A 19,422-nucleotide genomic window follows, 5' to 3' on the forward strand; every position below is an offset into this window, starting at 1 on the left:
GCGCACCTCTATAGACAGCACAACGTGTCATCTAACGGGTGCCTCTGTGCCTCTCAGAGGAGTCTCCTACTACTGTCACCTGCTACCCTACTCTTTCCTCTGAATGAATTCTAGAAAAGTCAATAGACATACCCAACCCAGGCAGAAGGCAAGTTTTCCTGTTTTCTCTGAAACCACTAGGAGTTCAAAACACTCATCACATAATCACTTCTCCACTCTGGTACCATCCATGCATGGCAAGAATTGCTCTCCACATTCCCAACATTTCTTACCCCAAAGCAAATGCACGCTTCATGGCAGCATGAGAAAGGTATGTAGAAGCAAAACTCAGATGGGACTAGCCCATTAAATTACTAACCTATTTTGCAGAAAATCAAGTCTGCTGAGCTTGTAAACCTAAATCCTTGCACTGCACACAGGTGCTTTATTTCAAAACTCAGATTTTTACTCATTGTTTAAATTAGTGGAAGTTACTTCAGAAATGGCCTGAAGAACAGCTGCAAGGAAAAGGAAATACAGACTCAATGGGCAGGCAACACTCTAAATTTGTGCTTATCTCTGACTACAAAGTAACTGAACTGCCCAGGTCTCTGCTCTGGCAGTGCAGAGCCAGCCATCCTCCCAGCAGAACCAAGCTGACAGAAGCTTATTAAGCCTTAAGAGATAAGTACAAAAACTTTGTATTCTAGGTACTCCGTATTACCAAAACAAACACCAAAGTTGGATTTAGTAATTCAAATTACTTTTGTCTTTATTAGTCACCATAAAGCTAGAAGCAATTCATCAGTTTTATATACTGCATTTACTCTAGAAGCCATTTTTACAAATCATGCTGAAAACTTTCAACTCTAAAATTATATTTAAAAGAAAGTAGGTGACTTGTTACAACTGAACTATGATAATATTTTTTTAAAAAGTACATAACACAGTTTCTTAACTAATACAGAATGAGCCACAGCAAAACTAAACAAATTCCAAATTTTGACTTCCAGAAGGTCTGCTCCACATCCATGTTTTAGGAAAAAACGACATCTTCCTTAGTTTTGGCAAACAAAATCCGAGATATATCCTCTGCCAACTGGTCTAAGCTTTTAAACCAAGGGAATGTTTACACATGTAATTCTGGATACAGAAACTCAATTTGTTTAAGGATAGATACTTCTTATGTTAAAAACAATGAAAAGAGATCAAGAATACAAACTGGACTATAATCAGATATCTATGAAAAGGATAAGCTGCTTTATTTTCCTATACAGCCAGCAGACAAAACAAGAGTTGGAATTAAAGCATGGCAGTTTTTCCTTTCATTTTTATATCCGTTTTGTGGGAAAAAAAAACCTGGCAGAACCCACATTTATGGCATGCTCATGTTGTTCTGGAAAAACGAAGTAAAGAGATAAACAGAAGTGCAAGCAATAAATCTATCTTGTCTTTGCAAACCAGGAGAATTACTATACATGAGTCTATAACAATATCTATGATGAAACAAATCCAAAAGCCCACCTATCTGTTATTCCTTTACAAGCCACGGTCAATTAGATATCTAAGGAAGAGCACATGAAACCACAGTGCAGTTCCTTTGGATGCCTTCCTGGTCTTCAACTATTTGTGGCTTTGACTTCCTTAGTCAAAGATAATTAACGCACAACAAAATCTTTGGTGGTTTCTCTTTTTCTTGCCTGTGGTTCTTTTTTAGGATGAAATTGCCAAGTCTTTTTATGTGTACATTTTCTGCACCGCATCATCTTACTGCAAGTTCTTCCGGTTCACTACATGTATGAAGAACCAACTCTTTAAGTTCATCTTGAAGCTGTAACCTGATGATCTCATTTAATAGTCTCTTTTGCATTCCTGCTTGGCATGATCAGTTGATGCCCCTACAGAAGTTTAACAGATCTCTATTGTACATCCACTCAGTCCTCTCTCACAGCAGAAAAATCCTGGACTACTTATTCCTCACACCCCATAACTGCAGGCTTCCCAATCTCTTCAGAAGTCTTTTCTAGCTCTACATCCTTTTCCTCTGCATCCTTTTCAATATGAAGTAGAAAAACTGGGAGAATCAGACCTGCACTTAAAATCGAAGATTCAAGAACACTAAAAACCAGCATCATAAAAACAACCTGTGCTAGTGAAGTTTGTCAATTTGTATACAACGCTGCAGCTGATTAAAATACAAATGAGAAAATGTTTCTGTAGCTGACAATCCTAAAGGCATAACCATCTGCCTCCATAATTTCTTCAGGAGATTCCATTGTAGACAGTTGCAAGTCTTTGCTATACTGACAAATATAATCGCTTTGATGCAATTACTGCTCATCACCATTTCAGTATTTCTTACATGTAACTTAAGCTCATGCAAGAAATTTGGTTCTGAAAAGAAGCACAGATGAGAAGGCATCTTAAAAGAAGATATTCCTTGACTTCAATACAAAGTTTACACCCTTAGTTTAAAATGCAAAGATTTAGCTAAGAGCAATTACAGCTCATACCTGTCCTGTTACACATACTGTGATACATTTTTGCATTCTGTTCATGAGTCAATAATTTGTACATGCTTCAAATCCCTAACACCGCCCATACCAGCACACAGTGGTATTTGCACTGTTTACCTATGACCCTATAAAGTTACAAGGAACATGACACAGTCATTAATGGAAGATTTACTGCCAGATAAAGCTAGTGCCTTACACACTGAATATCAAATACTCAGTATCAGGGTTTCCCCCCGCCCCCAGTAAACAGCATATTATCACCTCTCAATCCCATTTTTGCTATTTTCAGTTGCTTATCATTTCTTAAAACTACGCTTTTGTACACTGAAGCAGTAATACATACGATAGCCCAGCAAATCGAGAAGGCAGCCAGTAAGATTAACTCCTGCCTGAGAAGGTAGGTTAAAATAGAGAGACAGTGTGTTGCTCAGATAATTAGCTGACCCCTTATTTCACATCCAGTGCCAAGATTTCTACACACACACACACTGCATGAAATATTTCCAAAAATTGGTTCTGTGGTGATTACCAGCAATCTGTTTAACTTTCAGATGAAGTATGTTATCTCTTATTTGACTGTTCTGTGTAACAGAAAAGAAATACTGTAGAATGAAATGGCAGGAAGTCTTTTATTATTATTTCTACTAATATCCAAAGAAAGAAGGTCACATATCCCTGAAATTATAAGAACTGAATTATAGAGATTCCTAAAATTCCCTGCAGATTTCAAGGGTTTGCATGGCAAAATTAATCAGGTATTTTCTGCCATAGAATACACACACTTGTAATATAATTATCCTGTAGCTGGCCAACAGGTTCATCACAGACACTTCACTAATATACTTTGCTTACAGTACAGTCTAAAATATTTAGTAGAGATGTATAGTAATACTATGTACATGAAGCCAGTGAACTGAAACTCTTTGAAGTTTCTATCTCTTCAGTTAGACAGGTCAGTTTGATCTGATGATAAAGTTTGAGATACACGATAATTCATACAGAAAGCTACAGTTTTGACAACAAAAGCAGTGTATGATTTGTAAGGTTAAAGCAAAAAGACACTGCATTTGAAATTAATCACTAAGTTTCACTGAACCATTTTTAAAAAGTCCTATTTTTATACTTATCATTTCAATATAAAGGATTATTTTATAAAATAAGTAACTGAAGATTTACATTCTATCTACTGGAAGTGTAAACTGTTAACATACCAAAAAATTATAGCTGAGCAGTATACCACAGCTTGCCCTGCAGAGCTACTTCTCTGCACACACCATTGGGTTTTTGCTGATTCACAGGCACTCTCACATGCAAAACTTTGGAAGTTACTTCTTTGCATTTTTGCACACCTTCAAGATGCAGATCTGGAGACAATGAAGTTGGATGCACCTGTCTCTGAATGCCTTGTTACCTAACATTCCCAAGAGAAAGGAGTCCTTTGAAGGCCTAATTTTTCTGGAGTCAGACTAAATTAGACTAATTACTTACCAAGTACATTAGTTCTGCTATACATTTTGTCAATTTAACTTATTTAATACCCTTGCCCACCCATAGTCTGCACCATACATGGGTTACTCATTTTCATTACTCTGACTTTGAGAAAAAACAAGCCTCTTTCCACTCCAACCAGTGAAAATCCAAACCAAATACAAATCACTTGATTCCAAATCCAATCCATTATCCCACCTCTTCAACAGGACTGGATTGGAGCTGTACCTAAGACTCCACAGTATTCTTCCTCCACAGTTCTCATCAACTCTTCCATGCCAAATTCCTTCTCATAGCAAAATGTCTCTAAGGTAGTTTGTTCTTTCTCTGATTGGCTACGAAAAGCCGAAGGCAAGCCTGACAACCAGAGCCACCCCAAAAAAATGGTATAAGTATACATCAAATCCTTCCCCAAGAGCCATATAGATGGAATCTTGTGCTCTCCTGCTGCCAAGGTACATCCTGAGGAACTTAGCACCCTCCCACTCACAGGAGACTGGCAAGAGTCAGTCTGGGAAAACAGTTCTCCATAGCCAGTGCACAGCAGCCTGCCACATAGGAAATTACCATCAAAGTGATCTCAGTCAATTTTTTTTAAGTTGCTTCAAGACCAAGAAATGATAAAGGGTAAAGGAGTGGGATGTACCCAAGAACAAGGTGGTTGAAATGTGTGTGGAATCAAAGGATAAACAAAAATGCTTAAGAAGATGCATTTAAAGAAACAAATGGGAGCGCTTTGTTTCAGGACATGAAAGCTGTGCCAGTCCATACCAATGACACCATCTCACCTCTCCCACGGCCACGTTTCCCACGGTCTGAAGGTCTCTCTCCTTGATTGTTGTCCACTCCATTCTCTTCAGCTCTAACTGTGGAGAGAGGACAGCTTAAAAAAAGCTTTAGAGACTCATATATGAGATAATCCAGACATTTGCTTAACTCAAACCCCTCAAAACAAAAGTCAAAATTTTCAAGTAGGCTGGTCAACAGATCTCAAATCACCGCTCCTCTCTGAGGCCTTGCTAGAAGCAAGTTATGTTTCCTTTGCACTGGACAATTAGGAAGCAAAATATAAGAAGGAAAAGTCCCTCAGGAGACAAACCTCTTCAAGTGCCACATTTTGCAGCCTACACTACTTAATGAGACAAGAAGTACAACTGCCTCGTTCTGTGTTTCCTAGATAATGCACTGGTGGACAACAGTGAAAAAGTAAAGCAACACCAACTCTTCTCCTGTCTGTGCATACTGCATCCCTGTACAAGCATGGAAACAGACTTCTCCTCTCTATCTAATGCAGAGGATGATGACTGGGAGAAGGTAAGGCATTATAAAAGCTCTGCAACCTGATTGTTTTGTGGGAAACTCTTGACAAGGTGCTTTGAAATATGGCTGGCTACTTGAATGAGGGGGAAAAAAAAAAAAACAAAAAACCACAACAACCTGGCCTCTTGAAACACTCATTGCTTAGACTTTGCACTTCATTCCTCCTAATGGCAACAATAAAACCAAAAATGCTTGGACAAAGCTGGGAAGAAAATACCAATATTTGGGAACCATCTGAAATATCTTTAATTCCAGTTTACAAAACAAGACAAGCAGCATCTGTCTCTGGTAAAAAATTTTGCCCTTTGCTTTAATTTTGATGGATCTAATTTATACTTTTCTAAGTCCAGCTCCAAGTTTTATTAACATTTTTTCATCTTGACTTTATCCTACAAAAATTCACATCTATATTGGCACAATAGTTGAATACCTTCCAATTAAAAATAAGATGAGTTGCTAATATTGTAAATATTTTTCTGCTTATAAGTGGCAAGCTAAACATACTGCATCCATTCTCATTTCTTTTCTCATCTATCAATGTCGCAAACAGCCATTAGAGACAACGAGCATAGCTTTAAGAATGCCGACAAAACTTACCTAAAAAAAGCAACATATATCCCATCATGATCTATTGTGACTCTACCAAACTTGGAAACATCAGTTTTGTACAATGTATTATTGCAACTGTAGCAAAGGTTTAAATGTTTCAACTAATAATGAATTTTCTCAGTTGCAGAAACTCACCTTTGGTTGATTTATGTGAGAAATATATTTAGATTAATAATCATCCCAGTGTTTTCATTCCCCTTATGAGAAGATGAGAACATCTTCAGGTTCTCCCACTCATAAAAGGAGATGGAGTCAAAGCTGGATAATTTTTTCATTAAAAGAAACAAAAAAGTGTATCAGCTGTGCAGTGACATACTTGCTCTCAAGCAGTCTTGCAAAGAGTCAATTCTAAAACCTACACGAGGAACAGCAATGTGCACAAGATCAACTCATCAAACAAGAATAGAGACTTATATGAAACTGAGTGTCTCTGAACAAGTACAGACCATCCCAAAACCAAGTCACACAGGCAGATCAAGAATACCTGTGGCACAAACAAGCTATGATCCCTTCAACACTGAGCTATAGTTGGGTGGACTTTGCTCCGTTAAACACTTGCTCTTAGTTCAGTCAGTTACAGCTGCAAGAAAAGCATCTCAATCTTTAAAAATTAATCCCTATACGTACACTCTCGTCCACGGCTGCCTCCTCTTCCCCGTCTGTTGGAAATTCCCCGTCCACGACTCACTTCTCTGTCCCCTCGTTTCTCTCTGTTTTCTTTGTTTTCTGAACCTTCCTTTCCAAGGCTTTTCTTCTTACCCCCTACAGTCTCCCAAGAAGTCTATTTGGGTAGAATAGAATTAGACACAAAAGTCAAAAAGCGGGAGACACCTCTCAATGCACAGTTCCCACCCCACATCCCTCCAGTTCATGGAAAAAACACAGGTATTTGCAAAATATCACATATGCAAACTACACTGATAAAAATGGAAAAAGAGACTGTATTTTTGCAAAGAAAGGAGAAAGAAACATTTTTAAGTTTGTCTTACGGAATACGAGAATCCCAAATATTTTTGGCTATAATGGACTTTCATTATTTCAAGGAAGACTGGATACTATCTTAACACAGAACATCTGCAAAGCAAACAACAGTTTTCCTCCCAAATATATCCATAAATCTAGCAAGGGAGCATGAACAAAGCTATCTTTTTCTCCCAGGGAAATGAAAAAAAACAAACCCTTGGAAGTATCATTGAACAAAAGATTGATGAGAATAAGTATCTGGCCTAAGGGGAAAATAAAAAACAAAAACCCCAAACAGAAAAGAAAAACTTTCATCCAGGCATACTAGAATTTAAGCCCCAGAAGACAGAATGGCAAAACAACAGCTTGGAAAAACTGATAAGCCAGACCATCCACTCTTAACAGATACAGACCATCAAACATAGCAAACCATAGGAAAACCTATGTCTAAACAAGACATGGATCAAGGTCCAAACATCACGCTTCGGCTCTAATATTAAACTCAAACTTTAAAATAAATTAAAGGATGTTATCAGCTCCACAGGAATATCTGTAGGAGTTGAAAATAAAATGACTAAAACACTTGCCAAGAATAGCTCAGCAACTCATATTATGCAATTGCATGGTTAGTCTATTGAGCCATAGCTGCAAAGCAAGTAAGAAGAAAAGGTATTACTTGCAAACCATTAAGATGGCAGAGAGGTTTACATGTATGTCCCCATCTCTAGCTTACGGCTCAGGTAAGATATTTAATATCAGAATATTTGCACATACAAATTGTTGTGAAGCATTGAAGTATGACATCTGACAGGCACCTGCATCAAACAAAAAAGGTTCTCTATCAGTAATTTTAAGTATTCCCTTATCTCTCAATTCTACCAACAGCAACTCAGCAGCCCTGAGGAGCCAGGCCATGACCAGCTAGTTCAAGCCGCCTAGGAAGCCAGTGCTAGGAAGAAAGCAGGTAACAAAACAGTTTACAAACTCAGTGTTACAGAGTCTCCTTTGAGAGAATAAGAACAAAGAGAACAGTTACTCTCTCATTTTTTGGATTGGTATTGGTGAGAAAGAAGGCTGAAATCTCTTTTCAGTTCCACCTCCAGTACAGAAGATTAAACCAACTTCAGTGAAGCCCAGCCACCACCAATCAGAGGCACAAAACTAACATTTGACCATCACTTTACCTATGAAGCAGAAAGCTGCTTCTCCCCAGTAAGTACCACATGGCCACAGCCAAGGTAACTGCACTGAAACACTACTAGTGCTTCATACACCTCACAGAAGATAAAATACCTGCACTGACAACTGAAGAGCCAAGTCTGTAGAGTACAGAATGCATTAATTCACTGATGGGTTTGGTGCCAAAACATCTTTGACCATTTCAGGAAATACCCAAAACTGGATAAGGCTGCAAAAACTGAAGAGGAAGCAAGCTCTCCTGAGTGATATTTAAAATAACTTAGGAAGGATCAGTAAAAAGATTACTATGAAAGCATCAGATCCATGCTTCCCCACAATACAATTTTGAGGAAAGCCTTGAGAAGTCAGGCATATCCTTTAAGATAGAGGATGGTGCTACTTCTGAACATGGGGATCCATCACAAACTGTTGAAGCTGTCTCTTTTTGTAAGGGAGGTAACTGATTACAACTTCAGCTGACAACGCCTGAGGCAACCCAAATGACAGTAGTGAGCCTGAGCTTTGAAAATCTGTGACAGAATAATTCTTGTTGGCCTGCTCCTTTTGTTCTGCCTTCAAAGATTCAGTAAGTAAAACATGCCTGAGCATAAAATGGATGTAAGAAGTTAAATGAATACAAGTCCTAGGCAAAGAAACATTTCCTTCACTACTCATCCACAAGCCTCTAACTACTCCAAGCCAGACTGCTACAACTGCTGCAAAAAGAAAGTCTTTACAGAGTCTAAGCTTGTAGATCACAGCTTTAAACACCAAAAGCAAACAAAGACCATGACAAAACTGGCTGAGTATCAAATAAATTATAAATACACATTTTAGCTACCCCTTGCTCTTCTAATTCCTTCAGTTGAATGGACACATCTTTCAAATGAAGTTTGAAAAAACTCCAAGTGCATCAAAGGAGAGTGAGGCTAGAAAAAGATTTGGAAATCTGCATTCAGAATTTGTAGTATCTCAGCTCACAACATCACATCAAATCTATGGTTAAACTGCTCTCAAGGATAATGGCCTTAACACAAATCCTTCCAACTGGAGGCCCACAAACTTTCAAAAAGAATAAATTTCTTCATACCCATCAATTAATACTCATTCATCCTTGACTCCTTCAAGTTCTCTGTACTTGTTTCTAATTTTCATTTTGTCTATAGAGAGCAGTAGGTTAAAAAGGACTTGTCAAAAGAGCAGAACGTATCGGTTATCACTTGTAGTTGATAAATGAGTTCAGAAACCTTTTTCCATGTCATGATCAGTTACAATAAATTGCTAAAGTAAGAAAGGATTTAATATTCTCTATCTACCAGAAAACTACTTTCAACTAGAAAATGGCAAATATGAAAAGCATGAGAGAACACACAACATTACCCAGACAGATTTTATTAAGGTGAAATGGTCTCTTCTATTTCCACCTTGTCAATATCATATACTTCTGTGTTTAGAAGACCTCCACTCTGATAAGAAATGAACAGGAGATAGAAAAGGCAGTCCCCTCAGACAGAACAGTGTGTGTCCCACATTTAGGGTGTGTGAGGGGTGAGTTTCCTCATTAACAATAAGCCAGAGTACACATCCTGACAAATCACAGGAAATACTTGAGTGTTCAGTATCAAGAAAGGAAGTCCAGGTTACTTTTCCAACTTGGATGAGATAGAATCTAATTTAAGGACAAACTGTAAAAAATCCCTCTAGCAAAAACTCCAACTGTAGTAAAACATATTTTCTTAGTATCTCTTGGGATAAAAAATTTCACCGTGCAGCTTTTTAAGCAGTATTATTTGTTGTTGTATACAAATAGTTTAGTCTCCTCTTCCTGTTTTTCAATTAGGTCATGCAAATGAGCAACACAGTTAAAGGAGCAACTACTTGCTGCATCCTTTCCTGCCATAAGTAGTGTTATCAATGCAACTTGCAGATGTGGACACCTCGAACTTCAAAACTGGCAACCCACACCCACAGAATTTGCATAACATAAAATATCTGCCTGCCCTTATGTTTAGAAGATTGACCTTCGTGATTGTCTCAGGCCTCAGGGCTGCAGAGGGTCTACACAGTAACTACAAAACCTGCAGCAAGAAATAGGCCTGTGTCTGAGGGAGCACTGAGTCCTGCTGCAGAATTAAAACTGCTGTATACAACTGAAAGCAGAGGAACTCTGCAATACACCAGTTGAACACCCACAACATTTTCCAGATTCAGCCTTCTCCAAGGTATGCATGCAACAGAGCAGCTGCCCCAGTTCCTATTTCCTCCAAAAGAAATTGAGTGGGGACGTGGAAATTGAAAACTTCCAAAACATGACTTTTCCAATGTCCTTTCAGAAAGTGAAAAACACAGCAAACAGAAGGATTAGTTTAACATGGAAGTAAAACCTTACCGTGTCTGAATTTCCTTCCAGCAGTATGTTGATTGCTCTGTTCACATCCCCATTACAATCATGTAGTGCCACTATGCATTCATCCTGGTTTTTCCCCGTAACTTCCATAAGCTGGCAGTAAAAGTCAGACATGTTAAAATATCTAAATTACCATCATAAGGAAGTAGGAGCTAGTATGACCACAAATTACAACAATATGCATAGCTACCATGTCAGAATAAACTAATATCCTGAATAAAGTAATCTGCATTTTCAGACCTGCCGGCTGAGATTCAGACAAGAGAGGCAGAAGCACAAATTAATCAGTAATCAAGGAAGTACTCTTCCACACTTTTTAAAATTCTGTATGCTTGCAGCAAACCCTGCCAGATACAGCAGTATATGAGTGTAAAGATGTAAAGGACCGCAATAGTTTCAGTATCATCCTATCTCCTTCTCCACCAAACTTGCCCATGTTTATCCCAGTCTGAGAAAAAACATATAGCAAAACATGGCAGAGAACAGATCCACCTGGAAAACCATCCAGACTAAGAAGTGCATTATTTTTCAGACATACTAGTTCCCTTGATCCATTTCAGCATAAGGCCACATCAGAGTCATGAGCTGATTAAGGAGACCTAGTTCTGAATTATGCTCCTCAAACTCATGGTGTATATCCTGAGGAGTGTGGGACAGAAATAATCTGTCATGGGGCATTCAGCAACTTCATCCAAAGAACAAAACCTACATGTGCTAGAAATACATATGCAGAAGGTAAAACATATTCTACGCAGAACTTAATTCATCTCCTTCCCACCAGCACAGCTACAAGCGCTATTGATGAGGCTCCTTTTGCTTCACAAAGTACAAGATTTCGTTTTCGGCGCGGCAACAGAACTAGTTTGTAACAGGAACAACAAAAAGCATTTAATAATGCTTAAGAGGAAGTTTTAGAGATGAAAAGAAATCAAGCAATCTGCTCCTTTTCTACATTTATGCATTCAAACTAACTCTTCCCTCCTGGGTGTACTCCTAGATTCTTCTTGAGTTGTGATGTATTCACTAGGACAAAAACACCAACAGCCACAATACAACAGAGACCCATATTGTTAGGACTGCTTGAATTAATGAAAGCTTGATTATCTAACACCCAACACTCACCACGGTAGAGGAAAAGTGTGAGATTTCATTTACACACTGTAATTCTATCATTTTAATGCATACACAGACCTCTGAGGTCAGATTATTAATTTTTTAAAATAACACCTTGATTCGCCTTTAAGCTATCATTAGACTTTTATTTTTCCTGAAAAACTTTCAAAATATTAGCAAACTCAGTTTACACAGGTGATGTTTTTCCCACATGCATGTACATGTGGACAAGATAAATGCATTCTTTATTCTGACAATCACTAATCATCAGGACCATACTAGAGAGATACACTTAGGAAGAGACATCAGCACGAATGAGTTTTGACTTAAGAGTTTGTCTACAAAGGAAAATACACTGACGTAACTATACAGTCAGAGCTGTATTACCACAAAATTTCTTGTAAACAGACTTTACAGTGCAATAAAAGCACTTTTTCCTAGTCAAACTTATGTCCATCCAGAAAAAGTTTCATCTAACCCAGAAACAGATGCTCCAGCTCCAAAATGGAAGCCAGTTCTAGAGCATTTCAGCGCAGGACAAAAAAACTTGTACCATAAGAAACATACTTGCTTCACTTTATCTTCAAAATCTGCATCATTCTTATCGTAGATCATCTGAGCAAGGCGAATCTGTTCTGCTGTTGCCTGAAAAAAGATAATATCCAATAAAGTACACAAAAGGTAGCTATAATTTTTAGAAGTATATTCTATTGCCCCTGCTTTTTTCCTACGGGTCCTCAAAAAGAACATACACAGTAAGCACAGAGATACTGTGGGTAAGGGATCGATATCTTGTCTCTTCCCATTTACAGTTTTAAATGTTATTTGGGATAGAAGCAATTTTAACACATTCTAATCTATCTGAAGCACAGTTTAAGGTCACCACACTAACAAGACCATATACAGAAGGACCAGGGAAGAGTACATTTTAGCATTAACGCTTTTAATTTTATTTAGGACCTTCTACTCCAGAGTTAAGAGTTTTATTGTAACAAACTGGCAATAGTATCTCTAAATTACCCACATCTCTGATGATTCCTGCTCACATCACCTTCCACAGCCCTTCCAAAAACAACCTGACCCTGTAGTTTTATGAGCACTTAAAAAGACTTGAGTCATGTCTCAAGACTCTGCCCATGAACAGCTGCACTGGCTTTTTTTTACAAACAAATACTGGTCTTTGAAAACTGGTAGAGGAACTTGCTATTGATGCAGTATCTGTTGCTCCTGCAACGTTTCTGGACAAAAATGCACACTGGAAACTTGCGCAGAACCTGAGAGACTGAAAGAGACTTGACTGAAAGACAACTACAATAAACCCACACACACTGTGGCTGCCCCAAGAGAAAAACAACTCTAACGGAGATGTCACATCACACAAGTCACTCTTCCTAGTGTGGCATCTGCAGCCTACAAACTGCACTCCCAAGAAAATACAAAAGAACAGTGTACACTACAAGATCCTGGACCTCATTTGACTTCTGCTCAAAGAGGAAAGGCTACTGTTGCATTTAGAGAAAGCTGATACTGAAGAGAGCTAGGACCCACAATGTGGCTGCTGAGCCTGCAGAGGTGGCTCTTCATCAAGTGAGACTAGTTGATCTACTAGAATTTTGGATGGAAACGATTCACCCTGAGCAGCTGGTTGAATCTCACTTTCTGCCATCTCACTTCACAGGATACACACGATATTCCATGTCTCACAGGGTCAGACCTAATCAGGGTCAGACTGTTTGGCTTTTGGAGTTTACCACAAATGCAAGCTCTAGAGGAGGTCACCAAGCATAAATGCTGAGAAGAGTAAAAATTACTCCAATGTACACCACCAGCTGCTTATTTGCTGAAAAGTTACTGCAGCTGTCCCAGTTCTTTGAGGGAAGTGACATCTGCGCTCAGAGACAGTGCTACAAGAGAATCAGCATTTGTAACACAGTTACATACTCTGAGTTACTTCCCTTTTTCGGCATGTCATGCTGACAACCTCGTCTGTCACTGGTAACAGGGAGAGCCTGGTCTGGAACTCCCCAGTTCCACCTTCCACAGAAGCCTCCCTGCCAGTGTGGTGCTCCAATAAAAGGAGCTTGCTCTTAATGACTGCTGAGTATCGGAGAGAGCAGAACCAAAATGTACACTGGCTTCAGGAATTTAAGTCTTGTTGATCCATCTTCTCACTCTGATTACAGCCTCCACAGGCACACTGCAACTTTTAAGCAAGTGAAGAGATTTTCTTTGAAGATATTCAGAGCAAAAACATTCAGACAATATAACTTCTGTAGAGACATGATGACATATTTTACCAAAAATCAGGAATCCACTAAGATTTATTTTTTCCGTAAACAAATGTTTTCTTCAAGCCCACACGTTGGAAGACAGAAACATACCAATTTGAAGAGAATTACAGATGTGTGAATTACAAAATCTTCAACTTCCCCGTGTAAGCAGAGAGCTTAGAAACTTGTATATCCAATACCACTCATATTTATGCCAGTGGATTACACCCAGATGGAATTGAAGATTCAGAAGGGAAAAAAAACCCAACAAAAACCACAAGATGACTACACAAACATCAGAGCAGTGCTACAAAAAATTCTGGCCTTTTCTACAGGAAGTGGTGCCTCTCTATTTTTAAGGCACCATTGTTAGAACAGATGTGGTAGTATTCTAACCAAGAGTACAATTTAGTTTTAATTGTGACTAAGAAAGCAGTAGTATTTTAAGACAGCCTGAACTTCACTCAACCTTAAAGACATATTACCTTTTCAGGATAAGAGTGGAAGAAATTTTAAACTAAAAACTTCAAACTACCAGAAAACAAACGTGCAAAACACAAGATTAGGTGACAGGAACAGACACAGATCTTACAATAAAATGGCACATTTATTATCCAGAAGTAATGCAAAAAAACTATGATGTAACTTGTTAAATAATTTAAATTATGATCAATGTGATATTATGGCAGTGGAATCTCCATTTGGAGATTTGGGAAAACAACACTATGTACTCAGAAAAACTAATCAGTGGTGATTAAATAGGCAAATCCACAGACTTCTGTTGATCTGCAAAGACTGACTAAGCAGAAAGGTCCATCTGATATTTCAACTATAAAATATATGGTGCATTAAAATGTAACTGCTGTGTATGAAATAATCACCTTCTCCACTGAAGTGATCAAACCAGTACCTACTATGCAAAAGGCAGTGTAAATGGCCAAAATGCAGAGAAAGGTCTTAATGCCTAAAATCAATGAATCCCGTAGTTTGGAAAGGTCCTGCAGTGATACACTATGACCATACTCACAGTATTTTTTTTTTTCTTTTAACAGCATGAATTACCAGTGTTCCAGCTTGTGCCACCCTCTCTCTGAGAGCTGGCTTCTACCTTTCCTATACCCTTTCATGAGGTACCTGAACAGAACACACATGTGCCTTGTCTTACTAGGGCTGAACAAACCCAGATCCCTGAGCCACCCCTCATGTGTCCTGTGTTTCAGTTTAACAATCACCTTTGCAGCTTCTCACTGGACTTGCTCCCACTTGCCTATGTCTGCCTTGGGCCAGGGAACCCAACCCAACCAGGCAAAGCACTCCAGGGCTGTCTTGCAAGATGTTCTGCCAGGCTGTTTACTATACTCTTGCAACCTTGTTTTAAAATTAAACCAAATTCAACTCATCTGTTGAAAGTCACTTTCTAAATCCACACCTTAGCATGAGTCACCACTATGCCAGGTGCAGCAACTCAAGGAGATGACAAGGGTTTGAGGTCACATGATTAATACTGTGCAAAACAGACCAACAGAGGGTCTCCATATTAAAGACCTGTCCAAAAAACAGTAGTAGTATTTCCCTGTAGAGGACCTCTAGATTGATACACGCTCTGTCAGCAAAACTGAAACAGTTTTTGAATTGAGGTAAATTTTGAGATGTATCTGTCAGGAGAATACTGAGTTGCCTGAAGCAGAAACATTCTGCACTCTTTGTAACCCAGACGTGCACACAACTATTGCTGCCAAGATGCAGCGGCAGTAGGACAAAACCCATTTCATCTAACAGATACTGAAAATTTTAGTCTGCTAGTGGATGACAATTTCACTTTGTGGGTTCACTGCACAAGAAGTTTAGGATTTTGTGACTTGCAGAGACACTGAGCCATGCTGTAAAACATAACATGCATCTAATGAAGCTTCTCCTGCCCATTCAAATTTCTCTCTTGACCAGAAATCTTCTAGTATCAGGAGACTATTAGATGGAAGAGCCAAAATCTGATGACTGTTGAGGTCACAGGACAGAAAACCTGACACAGGCATAGAATTCCTCCCCGACAGGAAATATTGGTGAAGAATACAAAACTTGTTTAGAGACAACACAGGAATAATTTAATGCTGTCCTGCATTACTGAGTAATTAATGCAAGTAATCAAGCATAGTCTTCCAAAATAAACCACGTATTTTCATCCCATCTCTTTCAGTTTTTATTGACTCAAGGAAGAAAGTCATTATCATTACATTCTCACTTTCAGGTAAAAGAAGTTTATACAGTAGCACATACCTGTACTACTTGTTTCTGTGGTTGTGCTGGCTGTGTGGCTGAAATTTGCATTTTGTCCCGAGTGCCCCGGCTACGTTCACTGCCCACCGAAGTCATCATATACAGTATATACAAAACAATGTATGTACAAAATACAAAATCTGAAAGAAAAAAAAAGGGCATGAGTTAAGGTGGATACTGATTCAATAACCAAATAACGTAAGTGCAGCAGTTTGAACTCTTGCCTTTCCTACAGATTCTATACAGAGACTCAAGCAGCTTTAATACGCTATTTTTTGATTTACTGCAGTTTTTTACACTGAAGGGGGAAATGCATTGGATGGAAAGCGTTTCAGTCAGCCAACTGGGATCTGTGTCAATTTGTACTTCTAAATCTCACAGCTCTTCCCAATTATTTAACATACAGACTTTTCTGTTGGCTGCTCTGATGAAGTTTCAGCTCCAGCTGCATCACTCAAACATCTTTAATACCTGCTGTCTAGTTCTGATGCCTGTAATTAAACTGCTCTCACACCCACTCAGAACACTACACAAAAATTGTATTAATGGACTAGATAGTTCCTCTTTCCCTACTATCAAAACTGCTTTTTCTGCACATACATGGAGGTCATGAACACTCTAAACCCTACTTCTCATCTCTCATCTATAAGAGAAATTATGATGATTACATTTAAATCCAGCCTCTATAGCCCGTACTTTTGTTTTATTCTCCCTTATATTTACAGAAACAATTTATAAAACCACCTATCCTCCTGCTTTTAACACACCATGGCTGTAGGCAGAGGAAATCCCAAAGAAATCCCAAATCCCACACACATCATTATCCCATCTGTGGCTCTCAGATTTCATTCTTATTTGTTCTCTAGTATTAAAATTACTTTGAAATAAGACATTATTATTCCTCGTTTGTACAGTATTTAGCATAGGACTAATCAATGACATGGTTTATAGCAGCTATGGTAACTGGATACAGATCTTTCAAATGGTTAGCGTACTCATGTTCAACTGTCTGGTTTCTGTCCCCATAAGGCTAGAAAGTAAAAATGCAAATTTTTGGAAGTAAGGACAACTTGCAAGAGGTGAACCTGGGCAGAAGGAGATGTGCAAACAAGCAGCAAAGTGATTTTACTGCAGTTCCATTATATAAGCAGGCCTCAAGCACAAAACTTGCCAGGGCTCAGTGTACAATAATCACAGAATCACACAATAAACTCAGCTGGAAGGAACCCATCAGGATCATCAAGTCCAATTCCTGGCCCAGTACAGGACCATTCTCAAAAGTTGCACCATGTGTCCAAGACTATTATCCAAACACTTGTGCTCTGTTAGTCTGTCCTTCTGTGCTCTGTCCTTGGTGCTGTGACCACTCCTGTGGAGAGCCTGTTCTAGTGACCAGCCACCCCCTGGCTGAAGAACTTTTCTAATACACATAGAAAAGCACCCACGACACAACTTCCACCTATTCCCTCAGGTCCTGTCACTGGTCACCAAGAGATCAGTGTCTGCTTTTCCTCCCTCCTCCTCCCCTTACAAGGAAATTGTAGGCTGCAATAAGGTCTCCCATCAGTCTCCTTTTTTTTTCAGGAAGATGAGTACACACTGCAATCCCATGGACTGGGACCTTTTCAACACTCAACTGAATCACTGGCAGTCACAAGTAATACACATTCAACAGTTAAAGTTGCAATGAGATGCTTCAGTTTAAATATCAATTCATGATGCCCCAGAGCCTCATCTACAATCAAGAGGACAATTAATTAAAATAACACCTAAATCTCTTCTTTACTTTAGAAATACATTCTTGTTGGTCAAAATTGAACCCTGACATTGAATTTATTTATGTACTACTAAATATATGCTTCAATGTCTGAGAGGAAAGTATACTTCCATAAGAAATATACTTTATCAGGAACTGACTGCAGTCACAAGCTGAATCGGAATACTGTGTTTCTACAATTTTTGAATGCACTGAATAAAGCCAGTCTATCTCACAGTTCCTTGAAGTAGTTTAAGTGCATTATGTTCTAAGGCCCAGAATACACAGACCTTCAGAGCACTGTCTGACAAAAAAGGCCAGATACAGCCAAAACAAAAAGTTACCAGAGCTTCTGACACCATGTTCTATGGAATGCAGCAAAATATAAAGTAGAAGTGGAGATGCTCTGGGCAGCAAATTCAACATTTATCACTATCTGCTCATGGCCGTTTACTGACATGATAAAGATGTACAAAAATTTTCAGTTGAGTCTGCAGTAGTATTACTTCAGCTGTTTGTGTTAAAATCTGCTTTACAAGCTTTGCTGACTGGACTGACAACATTCAAAAACTTCAATTTATATTGACTAATTGACCTTTGAGTTAGATTATTGTTTGGTTTGGATTTTTTGCTTGTTCCTTTTTCCAAGGATCAGACTGTTTATCACAATTTGAACCTAGCACAATGAGCAATACAAAAAACCCTAAACAGAGCATACAAGACAGCACTAACTTCTCTGAAAGACGAGCTTATAGTTTCATATATGATTGTCTAAAAACAGCCCCTTGTGACTTACGATTTGCTGAGAAAATGTAACTAACTCCATTGGGTCTCAATTTGTTCATAATTTCTGAATAAACATCATATTTATTATGGTACCTAGGAATTCTGATATTTCTGTCAGTGCGATTTTCCCCAATATCACCAAAGCCATTGAAAATACGGTGATTCATATTTTAGACAGGACAGCAAGATACTTTTAATATATTAAAGAGTTTTCTGTGTGTTTGCAAAGCACATTGCTGAACTACACCCCACAATCTGCAAACAGGCAACCTGTGCTTCCTCGAGCAGATTGTGTCTCTTTTCCTAGCATGTGTCTGTGCCACCACTGCTTAAGCCATATTTGCTCTTCAGGATGAAAGGACACTTTAAGAAAAAAGGCAGGCACACAAATGGCTGAAACACTCCTGGGGGATGAAATAGCACAGAAAGATGAGGCTGCTCTGGGAACAGAGCTCAAACAACCTAAACAGCATAAGAGGGTTTTTAAAGGAGATGTCCATTCTCCTCACTGTGCAGTAGATGAACAGCAGAATTTGGCAGGTTGGAACCAAAAAAAAAAAAAAAAGCCCAGCAAAGGTACACGCAGCAGTATGGACTTGTACTTGCCTCAGGCAAGTGTAGAACCCCACACTCAGTTTGACAGTCCCCAACAAGGACATCAGACACAATCCAGTCTTCTTGAAAGCACAACTGGCAGCTTGATAAAAAGAGAACTTTCAAAATACTGTTATATTACTTCCTCTTAAGTTGGTTCCCACTGTC

At 38.7% G+C, this 19,422-nt stretch overlaps 1 protein-coding gene across 8 annotated transcripts in view; it reads right to left on the bottom strand.

Moving 5' to 3' along the window:
* Positions 1-19,422, bottom strand: part of UBAP2 (ubiquitin associated protein 2) — a 104,954-nt gene that overhangs the window by 67,055 nt on the left and 18,477 nt on the right. For all 8 annotated transcript variants that reach the window (XM_066180914.1, XM_066180912.1, XM_066180911.1 and 5 more), the window contains 5 exons: positions 16,119-16,258; positions 12,142-12,219; positions 10,444-10,554; positions 6,540-6,693; positions 4,772-4,849 (listed from right to left, as the gene is read on the bottom strand). In XM_066180914.1, coding sequence (XP_066037011.1) covers positions 4,772-4,849; positions 6,540-6,693; positions 10,444-10,554; positions 12,142-12,219; positions 16,119-16,217 — 520 coding nt within the window. In that variant the 5' untranslated portion in view covers positions 16,218-16,258. Of the gene's footprint in view, positions 1-4,771; positions 4,850-6,539; positions 6,694-10,443; positions 10,555-12,141; positions 12,220-16,118; positions 16,259-19,422 lie in introns of those variants that run through there.

This window comes from Chamaea fasciata, unplaced genomic scaffold (assembly GCF_029207755.1).
Source record: "Chamaea fasciata isolate MVZ Bird 193981 ecotype frontalis unplaced genomic scaffold, bChaFas1.0.hap1 SCAF_4, whole genome shotgun sequence".
NCBI lineage: Eukaryota > Metazoa > Chordata > Aves > Passeriformes > Sylviidae > Chamaea > Chamaea fasciata.